The 16,054-nt window shown below is 42.5% G+C and overlaps 2 protein-coding genes across 12 annotated transcripts in view; both read right to left on the reverse strand.

Annotated features, from left to right (window-relative positions):
* Positions 1–16,054, reverse strand: part of BAZ2B (bromodomain adjacent to zinc finger domain 2B) — a 279,323-nt gene that overhangs the window by 241,769 nt on the left and 21,500 nt on the right. The window lies entirely within an intron of this gene.
* On the reverse strand, positions 750–1,079 carry LOC112120238 (histone H4-like). Its single transcript, XM_024219248.1, has one exon. It carries the CDS (start codon positions 1,059–1,061, stop codon positions 750–752), a length of 312 nt encoding a protein of 103 aa, XP_024075016.1. The 5' UTR covers positions 1,062–1,079.

Genomic DNA, 16,054 nt, shown 5'->3' on the forward strand with positions numbered 1-16,054 from the left:
AATGAAGACTGGTCAGTTCCCTGTAGACAGATGTTTCCCATTGCCATTTGGGAGGCTTGAATTTTATTTCTGGTCCCAGTCTACGATTCCCAGTGTAGGCAAAAGTAATACACACAACACCTAGAGACAAGGAGTCCTCTCTTTTACCTAATAATGAACATATTGCTCAGTTAAGGAGCAATATTGATGGTCTCCGACAGGACTCCCATCTGTCCTCCTTGGAAAGTAGGAGTAGCTATGACAGAGTTTTAGTCTACAGTGTAGGGCTTCATGAACAGTGATATCAATGGGTCACCTTCCTCTTTTGAGATTACCACTTTTCATTGCACACAGCTGGATGGATCTCCATTGGCAGCCTATCAGCTCCTAGAAACCCGTGTCATGGACCAGTGTCCCATTGTGCTAGGCACTGTACAAACACAAAAAATATTCCCTGCCCCAAAGAGCTTACAATCTAAGTATAACAAAGAGTCAACAGGAAGACACAGACAGACAAGGGAAGCATAAGGAAACAAATAGTCACTAACCACAGAGCCACCAGGCTGCTCCACAAACTTCTTTTATTTTTTATTACAGTGTCTTATCTGTAAGAAATGCTTATTTTACAGGCCAGCATGAAGACCCTATGAACAGTGTGCATAAAGAGGTCTGATCAGCTCATTCAGTCACGGTGGCAGAGAGAAGTAACATTGAGGGCTGATCTACACTACCATTTAAGTTTGGTTTTAAAGGCAAGTTAGAAGAAAGGCTTAGCCCCCGAATCCGTACAGAGTATGACTCTGGCGTTTTAGAGCGTAAACCACATCCATGGCTGTCACAGTCTTCCGCTTCGCATGTTCAGTGTAAGTAACAGCATCGCGGATCATGTTTTCGAGAAAAACTTTGAACACGCCACAGGTCTCTTCATAGATCAACCCACCAATACACTTGACACCACCACGACGAGCCAAACGACGAATAGCCGGTTTGGTAATACCTTGAATGTTATTGCAAAGTACCTTCTGATGGCGCTTAGCACCCCCCTTTCCAAGTCCTTTGCCGTCTTTGCCCCGACCAGACATGTTGCTTCCATCAAGTTGATGTAACTTATGTTGCTATGGGGCATGAAAACAACACCCCCCTGAGCAACGTAAGTTACATCAAGACACTCCTCACCTGCCGACATAGCTTCCGCCTCTTGCATAGGTGGAGTAATGATGCCGATGGGAGAGCGCTTTCCCATCTGCGTAGCGCATCTTCACCAGACGCGCTGCAGCAGCACAGCTGCATCGGTGCAGCTGTGCCAATGTAGCATGGTAGTGTAGTCTTGCTCTGAGAAGGCCAAGCAGGATAAAGGGAAAATGTGGGCATGCAGGGGTGGAGGGTAGGGGGGAGAACAAGCAGAAAAAGCCAGGTAATAAGACAGACAGAAAGGGAAGGCAGTTCTAATTTTTCCTTTTTTTTTCTTTTAAGATAGTTTTTCAATGCGAGGAGATTAGTTTTCTTAGAGTATTTAAAAAAAACAGACAAAAAAAGGTCAGAAAGTGAGAAAATGGAACAAATAAATTAAAAAGAATTAAAAAAATAACTTGGAGTGGCATAAAAACTGCCCATTCTGATCATGGATATTGAGACTGAAAAAGCCCAAGCTTTTCCTGTCTTTACAAAACATTTATCAGCAAGCCATTATCTTTATTTTTGAAATCTCTTTATCAACACTGCAACCCCAAACCTAGGTGTTACAGATATTAGTTGTAGTTTATAAAGTAGCTTATCATTCTATTCTCAAGACAGAGAATTACTGAGATCTAATTAAATTAGGAGTCAAAATGGATCAAGTAAACAAAAAAAAAAATTATTCTACCCCATGTTGCCAGAACATCCCTGAACAATTTCTCCCCTTTCTTTTGGGGAAAAATAATAGATTTCAGCTAGATTAGCAGCCTTACTAATGAACAGTTATCTATCTCCACAGAGGCACCGCTCTCAGGTCTGTTCCAAAGACAAATTACTTCAGTCCCTAGTCCACTAAAAGTTGTAAATCTAGCTGCGCCTCTCAAAAAAAATTGGAATAATCCCCTGTATCTCAACTAACCACACCTACAAATTGTCAGGGAGGGCACCTATTTAACCATAGTGATATTGTAAGTGAATTAGTTAATAAATGTAATAAGTGTTAATGCAAATATAATTACGTTTAAATCCGCTTTATGTCTGACCATATTTCTACCCCTATCCACATCACCGACAAAGTACAAAAACAAGTTTATTTACTCTCTGTTGGTAAACAAACCATTTAAATGTGCTTGTGAAATTACATCTCTGGTTTCTCAAAAGTTAACCAGTCAAAGTGAAAGACAGCAGAAACACACATACTCTTGCTTGGCCTTTCTGTAAAATTGAGTGGTGTTCCAAAGCAGTGTCCCAGACACTGTTTACACAACCACCAGTCACTAAGAGTTTGAGATGTTCTGGGAAAAAATGCCATCACACACTACAGACTGTTGAATGTCTGAAGAGTCCATGTAGACAGTCCTCCTGCCAGGGCTGTTCTATAATGCCAGAACTAAAAAAGTGACTTATACTAGTGGTATTTTACATAAGTAGATCTAACTGTACTCCCCATAAAATATTGTTTGCTAGTTCAAGGATATGAATTGCATTACGAAGTACATCGTGTATTCTCACAAACAAAGCTAAGAAGCAGAGACTTAAATAACAGGTCCGGGGGAGGGGGAAAAGGATTTTGCAGCCTTTTCAAAAGTACATATGCCAGAAGTGTATGAGAACCCAAGAGAACAGGCTTTCAGAATAGCCTTCAGAAAAATACTGTTATGTTACAGTACAATAGCATACATTTGTCTTTATATATAGTTATAAGCCAGGATATCCACTACACATTGGTACACAAATACTACGGTGATGGTCACATCAGAAACACCGAAAATACATTTCAAAGGATGTATATAAGGAAAAGAAAAAGTTATCTCACAAAGATTTATACCACTGGAGATTGTTGAAATTGAAGGGTGTTTCTGCCTTAGAAAACATTTAAGTTCCTTCACCAAAATATAACTCATTCCAGTCCATCCATCTCTTTCTTCCTGGACACTTTACTCTTTTTTTTTTAAGATGCAAAAGTGAATTGTAGCACTTGCAAAAAGTACTAGAGTGAGAACTTTGCTCTCCACCTACCCACAGCACAGGCCTCGGCAGTGCAAATTCCTCACACAGATCCACCAAAGAGACCTAACCTTAACTTGAGATGGCCACTTCTTGACATCCAGGTCATTAAGTACCCATACCCATTAAATTCCTGATCTTTCTGCTACGAGAGCCACCTCAGCTGCCCCCTATATACACATTTTGTACTATGAACTGACTTGAGACCACCAACTCTCCTTTGACACATAGTGATCCCACGGTACAACCATCAGATGGCAATACCAAACCCTAAACCATATATCATAGTCTCAATAGTCACTCTCTATAAAGCTATCCTTGGGATTTAAGTACTTTAAAGATTGTAGGGGGTGCATTATACAGAGGGAATTAACTTTTAAACAAGAATGTTGCAGCCTCATATTGGGAGTAGCATTTTAACAAAAGCCTTATATAAAGTATACTTATATTATATATATATATATATATATATATGGTAATAGTAAGATGTGTTGGGATGTGAAGATGAAGAGGTAAACAAAATATGCCTCTTGAATTTTTAAACAATTCTTGTAATTCAAATAGGTCACCTTAGTTCTGGTTTACCACTGTTTAGACAGTAGTGTTTCATAAAAATATTAAGCGAGTTGAACTTCAAATCATTTAACAGAAGCCATGCCTCATTGATTTACATATCTATTGTAAAAATGATTTAAATAACCTTCATATTAATCCCAAATAAAGTGCAAATTATAAGGTAACTGTTCTTACAACCTGGTTCTTAGATACAGCAGATATAATTTACTTTCAACTAAAACAATACCTTGGATGGATGTAATAATCAGTTGTATTAACCAAACATAGAATCTATTGTGTTTTGAGGGGGGGGGGGGTTATTCAGTTAATTTCTTAAGTTATCATCAGAAGAGGCACTGAAGTTTGTAAACTAACATTGGCAGGACAAGAAACCAGAGTGGAACTGAAGAAAGAACTTTCGCTACATTTTTAAGACTACCGTAGGTTTTTAAAACTTTCTATATAGAGCAGGGGTGGGCAAACTTTTTGGCCCAAGGGTCACATCGGGGAACAGAAATTGTATGGCGGGCCATGAATGCTCACAAAATTGGGGTTGGGGTGCGGGTGCGGGGCATGGGGAAAGGCTCAGGGAGTGCAGGCTCCAAGCGGCGCTTTCCTCAAGCAGCTCCCAGAAGCAGTGGCATGTCCCTTCTGTGGCTCCTATGTGGAGGCGCGGCCAGGAGGCTCTGCACGCTGCCCCATCTGCAGGCACCGCCCCTGCAACTCCCATTGTAGCGTGCAGGAGCTGGAGCGGGGCCATGCCATGGCTTCTGGGAGCTGCATGGTGCGGCCCCGACCCAGCGCCCCGGCCAGAGCGCCAGAGTGGGACTGATCCACGTGGTGCGGCTCGCGGTCCGGCTTGAAATGGCTTGCAGGCCAGAGTTTGCCCACCCCTGATATAGAGGTATTGGAACTTGATAAATTGTAATCTGAAGAGGTAGCTGCTAGAAATAAAATTCTCTAGGTAACACATTTTAGTGCAAAAAAAAGAACTCCTGGGGGAATTCTCAGCCTCTGCGCATGTGCAGAATGTATGTCCCCCGCAGATTTCTTTGTTTCCCCACAGAAAAATGACTTTCTGAGGGGGAAGCAAAGGGAAGCCACAAGAACAGCCATGCAGCGCTTTCCAGCAGTATGTTTAGTGAGCCCAGGCCAGCCGGCAAAGATGTAAATCACCGTGGGGCAGGGCGTGGGACTGGGGAAGACCTGGCTGGTGGCTCCTTCCCTGCACCAGCTAGTCCCGGTTCGGCTGGGGAGGATGAGACTTCCTCTTCCCCTTCACGGCATCTGGGGCCAGATCAGATCCACCCTAGATTTCTCCCCAATCTGCAGGAAGCTGTGGAACTACACACACACACACACACACACACACACACACTCGCTTCCTGTGCCCATCATTCCTCAGCTGCAGCGGGAGGGATCCCTGTACAGGGAGCTTCTCCCCCATGCATCCATATCCCCTCATACCTCACCGAGCCTCATCCCCCACACATTCAGAACCTCTCTGATGAGCTCCACTCCCCAGGAACTGGACCATCCTGACAAGCCACCAGCACCCGGATCCCCACCCCACCAAGCCCCAACTAGCTGCACCTGGTTCCCCCTGCATCTGGACCCTCACTGACCCACACACATCCAGACCCCCTTGCAGAGACCTTCCGCCCCACACACTCAGACCCCCCTGCTGAGCCCCAATCACCTTTACCTGGACCCCCCTGCAGAGTCCCATTACTGTTGCACCCAGAACCCCCCAACAAGCACCTGTGCAGCCAGATCCCCCCTCACCTGGATCCCACACTGAGCTGCTCACACCCAGATTGCCCCACACAGAACCCTCTCAACCCACACCAGGATCCCCCCCACACTAAGCCCCTCCACACTTGGATCCTGTCTTGCTGAGCCTGCCTGCCCAGACCTGCTGCACCTGGCACGGAGGGGCAGGGCCCTGGGGTGTTTCTGGGGAGGCCCGGTCCTTGCACTGTGTCAGGGCTGGGTGCAGCTTCACTGCTGAGTCTGTGTCCTGGGGGAAAGCTGCACAGTGATCTCCCACCTCTGCGCAGCCAGTGGCCTGTGCTCCCCAATGCCATGCTGGAGCTTCCACATTTATCTGACAAATAAAATTTGCAGAATTTTAAAATATTGTGCTCGGTATTTTTTATTTTTTGGTGCAGAATGCCCTCAAGAGTTTAAAAAAAAAAAATCAACTGGCTTAAGAGTGCATTTTTTTGTTTATTTGTTTGTTTTGAGGCTTAAATTGGTATCACATTACACTACTGGTACAACAGAAGGTTTTAAATGGATCAAAGCACTAATAAACATGACAATTAAAGATACATGGTAGAAGTCTATGATAGAAGGGTAGAGGTACACTAACCGTTTCCCCAGTAAGAGGAAAATATCCTTTTTGTGGCACAAGACAACTACTGTTTCTGCTGCACTTAGGACACAGTGTCATTTACACTTATGATTGGCTGGAGTCATGGGAAACATCTAATGGTCAAGAGACCAAAGAGGGATATAGAGATGATTCATAAAATGCTTCCATCTCCATTTCAGTTTGACTTGGTTGCATGGAAGCTTTGGCCATTGTGTTCAGTGAAATTCAGAACCAGTATCCTGAAGAACATACAAGCTGAAAGATTTTTTTAAAAATTAAAACAAAAAAAAATTCACTAACTCTCTTCTCACTTGCACCAGTTTTGCATCACTGGCTTCAATGGAGTCACTTCTGAAGAGAATACATGCTCTTCTTGCCTTTAGCTGCATCATATCAGGGAACAACACTTTTGCTCTCAGACCGGCAAGAGGATTAGCTTGTCACATGTTGAAGACCTAGTTTCCCTTATGATGTAGGAAGCACTAAAAAGATTTGTTTGCAAGTTACTAAGACTCTCCGTGTTGGAATTCTCCCACAATAGAAGATAAACTGCGGTAGAGGAAGTCTTTCCACACCTGAAAATTTTCTTAATTCAAAGGTTTATTCTGTCCTTCTCTTCTTGTGATACAGTGCATTACAACAGGGTTGCCTGTAGGAACTAACACAAATTAGTTGGATTACAGATTTCTGAACAACTTTCTGAAGTTCTCTATAGTAGTTAAAAGAGTCATCTGTAGGACACTGTATAGCATGGACTTTTGGATAGAACAAGTTTACCAGTGGTAAAATGGTTCTGGATGATTTCCAACATACAATTTGGAAGCATATTTGATCAAAATAATTTTAGCCTGTGGATGGATCACCCTCTGGTTGTATGGGAGTTTAATTTTCACCTGCTCCAGTGCATAAGGAAGTTAGAAAATCCAGCTCTACACAATATGTAATTTCAAACTCTTTCCAAGTTGTATTTAGTTGGCCAATATCACAGGTAAAAATTGCACATCTGCATGCAAGTGCAAGTCAGTGTCAGTATGATACAGTAAGAGAGTCAAAACCTTCATTAAAACAATCTGAGCTAAAGCACCCCAAAAACAAAACAAAAAGCGTTATGTGCCTCAGACAGATTTCACTTCTCCCCTGTAACACAGATGCCTGTTTATATTTATTTCTAATATAGTGTTGTTTAATTTTGCTAATGGGTGAAGGGTTATGCTACTAACTAATTCAAAACAACATGAGCTGCAAGCACATAGCACAATTTTTCACATAGTATTGGGAGAACTGACCCTACAATATTATTACCAAACAAAATTATTGGCAATATCATGGCAGCCAGGTAACAGAGTATGAAACATCTCTGGAAATTGAAGTTAGAAAATAAATAAGGGACTTCAGTTCCTCTAGCCAGCAGACAGAGAATTTGGCAGAAACAATGCTCTCAGATGCCAGGTTAGACATTGTTTTTGTATCCCCTCCTCTTTCCCTAGCAGCTAATTCCACTGGTCTACAATTCTTGAGAAGTCGTCTGCTTCAGAGATAAAATGTGCTATTTATTATGTATTTTGATGTGCTAAATTCAGATATGACAATTAAAACAACTGATTGGCTACTGTTTCTAAGATATTTAAGTTTTTACATTTTATGTCTATGTATATTGTGTAGATAGTAGAGTTTTAATCATAAATTGTAAACCTAGGTCTTTTCAAGTTTATGGTTGCTTTACATGATAATATTTCACCTGTCCTGTTTATGTAACACTTTAAAAATCAGCAAAAGGGTTATATAAATAAAATTTATTATGAAACAAAAGGCAAAAAATTATTCTGTACATAGTTTAGTCCTATTCAGTGTCTACTCGGCGCTTCTTGGCTTGTCTCTTGTATTCATTAAATGGAGCATCTCTTGTCACTGTCCAGCAATAGTCTGCAAGCATTGATGGGCTCCATTTGCCCTGATAGCGTTTCTCCATTGTTGCAATGTCCTGGTGAAATCGCTCGCCATGCTCGTCGCTAACTGCTCCGCAGTTCAGTGGGAAAAAAAATCTAGATGAGAGTGCAAAAAATGTATCTTTAGTGACATGTTGCAACCAAGGCTTTTGTATGCCTTGAGGAGGTTTTCCACCAACAACCTGTAGTTGTCTGCCTTGTTGTTTCCGAGAAAATTTATTGCCACTAACTGGAAGGCTTTCCATGCCGTCTTTTCCTTGCCACGCAGTGCATGGTCAAATGCATCATCTTGAAGAAGTTCACGAATCTGAGGACCAACAAAGACACCTTCCTTTATCTTAGCTTCACTTAACCTTGGAAATTTTCCACGGAGGTACTTGAAAGCTGCTTGTGTTTTGTCAATGGCCTTGACAAAGTTCTTCATCAGACCCAGCTTGATGTGTAAGGGTGGTAACAAAATCTTCCTTGATTCAACAAGTGGTGGATGCTGAACACTTTTCCTCCCAGGCTCCAATGACTGTCAGAGTGGCCAATCTTTCTTGATGTAGTGGGAATCTCTTGCACGACTATCCCATTCGCAGAGAAAACAGCAGTACTTTGTGTATCCAGTCTGCAGACCAAGCAAGAGAACAACAACCTTCAAATCGCCACAAAGCTGCCACTGATGTTGGTCATAGTTTATGCACCTCAAAAGTTGTTTCATGTTGTCATAGGTTTCCTTCATATGGACTGCATGACCAACTGGAATTGATGGCAAAACATTGCCATTATGCAGTAAAACAGCTTTAAGACTCGTCTTCGATGAATCAATGAACAGTCTCCACTCATCTGGATCGTGAACGATGTTGAGGGCTGCCATCACACCATCGATGTTGTTGCAGGCTACAAGATCACCTTCCATGAAGAAGAATGGGACAAGATCCTTTTGACGGTCACGGAACATGGAAACCCTAACATCACCTGCCAGGAGATTCCACTGCTGTAGTCTGGAGCCCAACAGCTCTGCCTTACTCTTGGGTAGTTCCAAATCCCTTACAAGGTCATTCAGTTCACCTTGTGTTATGAGGTGTGGTTCAGAGGAGGAGGATGGGAGAAAATGTGGGTCCTGTGACATGGATGGTTCAGGACCGGAAGTTTCATCCTCTTCCTCTTCCTCGTCTGACTCAAGTGAGAATGATTCTGGTGCATCAGGAACCGGCAGTCCTTCTCCGTGGGGTACTGGGCGTATAGCTGATGGAATGTTTGGATAATGCACAGTCCACTTTTTCTCCTTTGACACACCTTTCCCAACTGGAGGCACCATGCAGAAGTAACAATTGCTGGTATGATCTGTTGGCTCTCTCCAAATCATTGGCACTGCAAAAGGCATAGATTTCCTTTTCCTGTTCAACCACTGGCGAAGATTTGTTGCACAAGTGTTGCAGCATATGTGTGGGGCCCACCTCTTGTCCCGATCTCCAATTTTGCAGCCAAAATAAAGGTGATAGGCTTTCTTAACCATAGTGGTTATACTGCGCTTTTGTGATGCAAAAGTCACTTCACCACAAACATAGCAGAAGTTATCTGCACTGTTCACACAAGTACGAGGCATCTCTGCTCACTTTGGCTAAGCAGAAATGTGTCCCTTTGCAAAATCAAACACTGACAAATAAGAGAGCACGACACTGTATGATTTCTAAAGCTGATATAGGGCAATTTGTTCAGCAGAGTGATGTAAGCTTCGTTATGATTGCATCATCCATGACTTCTAGGAATAACATGATGCAATTCATATCATGTATGACACAATACCAGCTTCAGATTGCATCATTCATTGTTTTGCCTAAAAAGCAAGTATTGTCCAAACCCAGTCATAGATTTATTCATAGATCCAGTCAAAGATGTATTTTAGTCATTTCTGGTTTAAATTGAGATCTCTTCCCTTTATAACTCACTTATCCTCTGCCATTCCCAAGTCAAGGGTCGTATACACTGACCCAATAGCATATCTTGAAAACTAGAGCCAATCAACAATTTTAAGCATCATTTTCGTTCTCAGTGACCCAGAATTAGTAAAGTTTGACTATATTTATTTCACTGCTATAGAGCAGTGTTTCTTGAAGCACCGATGATGTAAGTCTTGGCCATAAACTATATAGCTATATTGTCTGCCTAGTAAAATGGGAGGAGAAAAAGGGGTAAATTACATAAACAAAAGTATAAAAACAAAGGACTAAAATGAAAGAACTAGTGATAACAATGAAATTTTACCTCACACTGCTCACATTTTTAACCTACTGCCTGAGCAAGATGACAAAGGCCCTACCATATGCCTTTGATTATGGTTGTGCGTGAATAGGAATTTGTGTTACAGTGAGCTTGAAGATTTTATTAGTGACTATTTGTTAAAATAAACTTCTACTCTGTTTTTTGGGAGGTTATAACGTTCACTTTGTGATGCACTCCTCCCCTCCACCACCTCCCGTGGCTGTCCAGGTTCAGGATGCAAGCACAGGCTTGACCAAGTATTTGCTAAGACAAAGGCTGACTGGCGAACCTGTAACGGTCAAAAATCAATTTGCTCTGTGTTTGAGAGAAAAAAAAATTTCTTGAGAAAAGAGAGAGCACATTGAAAAACAGATGGGAGGTGATACAGAACTCTCAGGGGGACGGAGAGGGAATCAGGGCCCAAACCTAGAGTTTGCACCTAGCCTGAACCCAGAATCTGTGTGTAGTGTTTCTTACTAAAATCCTTTCCCCTGCATTTCTCAAAACTGGTGACTGAGATAAAGAATGGCATTTTCTAAAGTGCTTGGTGATGAACTAGCTCTTCTCTCAATGAAGTCAAAGGGAGTTTTACCATTGACTTCAATGGGAATAGATTTAGCTCAATATTAAGCACTTCTGAAAGTTTAACCTTAAATGTCTATTCACACCTGAAGACTTCATGCAGGAAAGCTGTAACCGCAGAAAGATCTGCTAAGGTACGATATACCTAGGGTGACCAGACGTCCCGATATCTAGGCGTTTGTCCCGATAATTGTCCCCAAACATCGGTCGGGACGCAATTTGTCCCGATATTTCGTGGTACTTCGTTTTTTTTGTTTGTTTGTTTGCTCCGCCGGCGGCAGTCTGCTTTTTTTTTTTGCTCCGCCGGTGATCTCCCCCCCCCGCATGTGTCCCGATATTTTCTTCCTCTCATCTGGTCACCCTAGATATACCATTTCTTTTGTAAACAAATGAAGAGGAAGCTACAATCTTCCACACCTCATGATCAATCAACAACTTAACTTCTATTCAGGGAGAAAAGCAGGCGGGGACTTAACGATTGACACCTACTCCGAAAGGCAGGGGGGAAAAAACTCAGAAGCAAACAGGATCATGGATGTCACATACATCTGTTCTGAAACCAGCTAACAGAGGCTAGGTCTACACTACAGCGGACTTCCGACCTAAGATACGCAACTTCAGCTACGTGAATACCGTAGCTGAAGTTGCGTATTTTAGGTCGGCTTACCTGGCGGTGAGGACGCGGGAAAGTCGACCGCTGCCGCGCTGCCGCCGACTCCGCTACCGCCTCTTGTCGAGGTGGAGTTCCGGAGTCGACGGTAGAGCCATCAGGGATCGATTTTACCGCGTCCTCACGAGACGCGGTAAGTCGATCCCCGATAAACCGATTGCTACCCGCCGGATCGGCGGGTAGTGAAGACGTAGCCAGAGAAAAGATAGCAATGCTAGAAGCTTCTGTAAGATGAAACCACATCTCTGGAAGCTTTCCCTAATGTGACTGTGGATGTAGTCTGTGAAGGAGAACAGAGAAGCAGGAATTCAAGGAAAGGATGAGCTCATAGGCCAGTAACTAGAAAGGGTTACAGTGTGGAACCCAAGGACTTGGTAGGCATCCCTACAGAGTTTGAAGCCCTTTTAAAAATATTTCTTGTGAGGAGATTAAAATAGTTTTTATTATTTGCCAATTTCATGAATTTTGTAAATTTTATACACACTATTATGAACGTCACCTTTACTCAAATATAGTATCTTCAAATTTGTATTCACAGTATTTTACATTTCTACAGCGCTTTCCACAAGGTCCGCCAGGACACTTTAGAAACACTAGTGAATTAATCCACAGGACATGCCTATAGAGATATATCTATTAAAATAATATCTATTTTACATAAGTGTGCATACCATGTTTAAACAAAAATTGCACACATTAGTTGTCTTGATACTAACTGCTTAGGGAAAATACTAATTGTATCTTAAATTGATTAAATACAACATGTTGGATAAAACATATTGGATACATACAAAGTGCTGCTTTAGAACAAGTTGTTACCATTATCTTCCTAATTTGAACCAAAATGGACTAAACAGTAGTTGATGCTTCACAGGACTTGTCTAGACTACGTTACGCTGGAAATTAAAACCATATTTGCTTGTGAGTAAGGGATGTGGTTATTACATGACTTTGGAGAAGAAAAATATGGGAACTCATTATCTTAGAAAGTATTACTATTTATTCGCTATTCTGCAACTCCACATGAATGGTGAAGCAAATACTCACCAGCAACTACACACCACACAACAAAAACACCAACCCAGGAACCAAACCCTGTAACAAACTCCGGTGCCAACTCTGTCCACAAATCTATTCAAGGGACACCATCACAGGACCTAACCACATCAACCACATCATCAGGAGCTCATTCACCTGCACATCTACCAATATGACATATGCCATCATGTGCCAGCAATGCCCCTCTGCCATGTACATTGGCCAAACCGGACAGTCTCTACGCAAAAGAATAAATAGACACAAATCAGACATCAGGAATTATAACATTCAAAAACCAGTAAGAGAACACTTCAATCTCCCTGGTCACTCACTAACAGACCTAAAAGTGGCAATTCTTCAACAACAAAACTTCAAAAACAGACTCCAACATGAAATTGCAGAACTGGAATTAATTTGCAAACTGGACACCATCAAATTAGGCCTGAATAAAGACTGGGAGTGGTTGGGTCATTACAAAACCTAATTTTCCCCATACTAATTTCCCCCTACTGTTACTCACACCTTCTTGTCAACTGTTTGAAATGGGCCACTCTCATTACCACTACAAAAGTGATTTTTCCTCCCTTGGTATCCTACTGTTAATTGAATTGTCTCGTTAGACTGACCTCCCACTTGGTAAGACAACTCCCATCTTTTCACGTGCTGTGTATTTATACCTGCTACTGTATTTTCCACTCCATGCATCTGATGAAGTGGGTTATAGCCCACGAAAGCTTATGCTCAAATAAATTTGTTAGTCTCTAAGATGCCACAAGGGCTCCTCGTTGTTTTTAATGATACAGATTAACACAGCTACCCCTCTTAAACCTGTGAATTTAGGGTTCAATATCTCATGAATGTTTTAATCAGCAATAGAGTGGTGTATGACTCCTTTCCAAATGATAGCAAAAGTTGGTTAGCTCAAGCATCTATTAATAATATGATTTAAATGACAATAAAGCATCAGTTAGTAAAGGTTTGTTTAAATCTGAATTTCAGCAATCTGGTTTACAGTTTAAAAGATGAAAGTGAATAAAGTAAAATCCATTGTATCATTGAATCCAGCCAAAAATCACTTGTATTAAAATGAATGGCTGTAAAAGGGAAGACTTTTAAAAATATATGGTTTTAGTTTGAATTAAGAGTGACTGATTCAAATTTAAAAAAACTACTTTTATTAGTGAAATCACAATCAGCTGTGCATATGGTTACCATGCACAAAACCAGTTTTACAAGGCATTCCTGAACAAACACAGATTTTTGTTCTGAAGTCTTAAACTAAAATGAAATCTCTGGAAAAGTGCATACTGTGTTTGCTCATTTCATAAAGTGAGGCTGGCTCCTCACATCAATTCAAGCGTTTTATTCTTTAATGTTATCCTGGAGGAGTAGCAGTAGCAATGGCAACTTGTGATTTAGTTAGGTCCGTGCACACACATCTGATATATACATATACACACACACACACACACACACACACACACACTACAGTTTGGAAATTATTCTATGACGTTTTCACTACAGGAAACTTTACCTATATATTACTTAGAGCTAAATGTGTAATTAACTTTTTACTAATAGCATGTCAATTAGGTAACTTAAGTTATGTTTTTTTTAAACCATCAAAGTTAAGTTTACTGTATTTTGAAGGGAAAGGAGGAAATAGAAACAATTTAAGCTCTAAAGATCAATCTTGAGCATCCAATACTTGCATTCTCTATTCTATATAAAAAATACACATTAAAAGGTTCTAATACAAAAAATAAAGAAGAGAGGAAGATAACAGTTAAAAACAAGATTTCTGACATTTATACTGTTTTGGGATGGCAAAGAAGTAAAGAATAGAATAAAAACAGCATATAATCATAACTTAAGGGCCAAATGCCATGATCTGAGGCATATAACCTGACATTCCGATTGGAGTATCTGATATTACTGAATTTACTGGCTTTCTCTCAATTTCATCAGAGATGTTTTGTGTTAAATAAAAAACTGGCATTCAATTTCTGTTTTAAAAAACAAAATGAATAAACAGTACTTAATATTATTTGGGAGGCTTCAGCCACCAGACAAATGCATATTTAAGGAGATTTTAAAATACATGTTATCTGGTAGAAGCAATATGACCTCTTGTGTATTTAGTTTTAAAAATAGGGCCACTCCATATGTCCAATGTATTTTTAATGGGGATTGAGTCACATTCTTAATAGGCACACTATGAATACTGGGTATACATATCTTACTCCTGAGGGCATTCCCCACCAAAAAAATTAAAAATTCTGCACACAATATTTTAAAATTCTGCAAATCTGTCAAATAAATGTGGAAGCTCCAGCATGGCATTGGGGAGCACAGGCCACTGGCTGCACAGAGGTGAGAGATCACTGTGCAGCTTTCCCCCAGGACACAGACTCAGCAGTGAAGCTGCACCCAACCCTGACACAGTGCAAGGACCGGGCCTGCCCCAGAAACACTCCAGGGCCCTGCCCCTCCGTGCCAAGTGCACCAGGTGTGGGCAGGCAGGCTCAGCAAGGCAGGAACCAAGTGTGGAGGGGCTTAGTGTGGGGGTATACGGGTGTGGGTTGAGAGGGTTCTGTGAGGGGCAATCTGGGTGCGGGCGGCTCAGTGAGGGATCCAGGTGTGGGGGGAATCTCGATGCACAGGTGCTTGTTGGGGGTTCTGGGTGCAATGGTAATGGGACTCTGCAGAGAGGTCCAGGTGAAGGTAATTGGGGCTCAGTAGGGGGGCCTGGGTGCAGGGGGGCTAGAGTTCGACAGGGGAGTCTGGGTGTGCAGAGGTCAGTGGGGGTCCAGATGCTGGGGGAGTGGGGCGGGATCCAGGTGCAACTGATTGGGGCTCAGTGGGGTATGGGTGACTCCTCAGGGTGCTTCAGGTGCAGAGGGAGTGGGGCTCATCATGGGGGTTCTGAATGCGGGGGAGTGAGGCTCAGTGGAAGGGTCTGGGTACGAGGGGGTCTGGATGCACAAGGTTTGGGTGGATGGGGGAACAGCTCCCCTCACAGGGATCCCTCCTCCTGCAGCTGAGGAGCGATGGATGCAGGAAGCGGGACAAAGGGAGTTTGCACAGCTTCCTGCAGCTGGGGGAAAAATCTGGGGGTGCCATGCAAGGGAAGAGGAAGTCCCATCCTCCCCAGCCCAGGCGGGACTCGCAGCTGAGCCTGGCGCAACGTAGGAGCCACCAGCCGGGTCTTCCCCAGTCCTGCCTCCTGCCCCACAGTGATTTACCTCTCTGCCGGCTGCCCTGGTCACCCGAAACATACAGCTGGGGAGGATCGCATGACCGCTCTTGTGGCTTCCCTTTGCTTCCCCATGAGAAAGTCATTTTTCTATGGGGAAGCAAATAAATCCACAGGGGACATAAATTCTATGCAGGGCCGGCTCTGGCTTTTTTGCCGCCCCAGGCAAAAAAGCCTCCGGCCGCTCCCCCCTCCCCCCGCGGGGGGGGGGGGGGGGGGGG

Source organism: Terrapene carolina, unplaced genomic scaffold, assembly GCF_002925995.2.
Source record: "Terrapene carolina triunguis isolate 2854851 unplaced genomic scaffold, T_m_triunguis-2.0 Scaffold62, whole genome shotgun sequence".
NCBI lineage: Eukaryota > Metazoa > Chordata > Testudines > Emydidae > Terrapene > Terrapene triunguis.

What these genes read in the sequence shown, in the direction of transcription:
- LOC112120238 (XM_024219248.1), bottom strand. Translation starts at nt 1,061, where the DNA reads ATGTCTGGTCGGGGCAAAGACGGCAAAGGACTTGGAAAGGGGGGTGCT.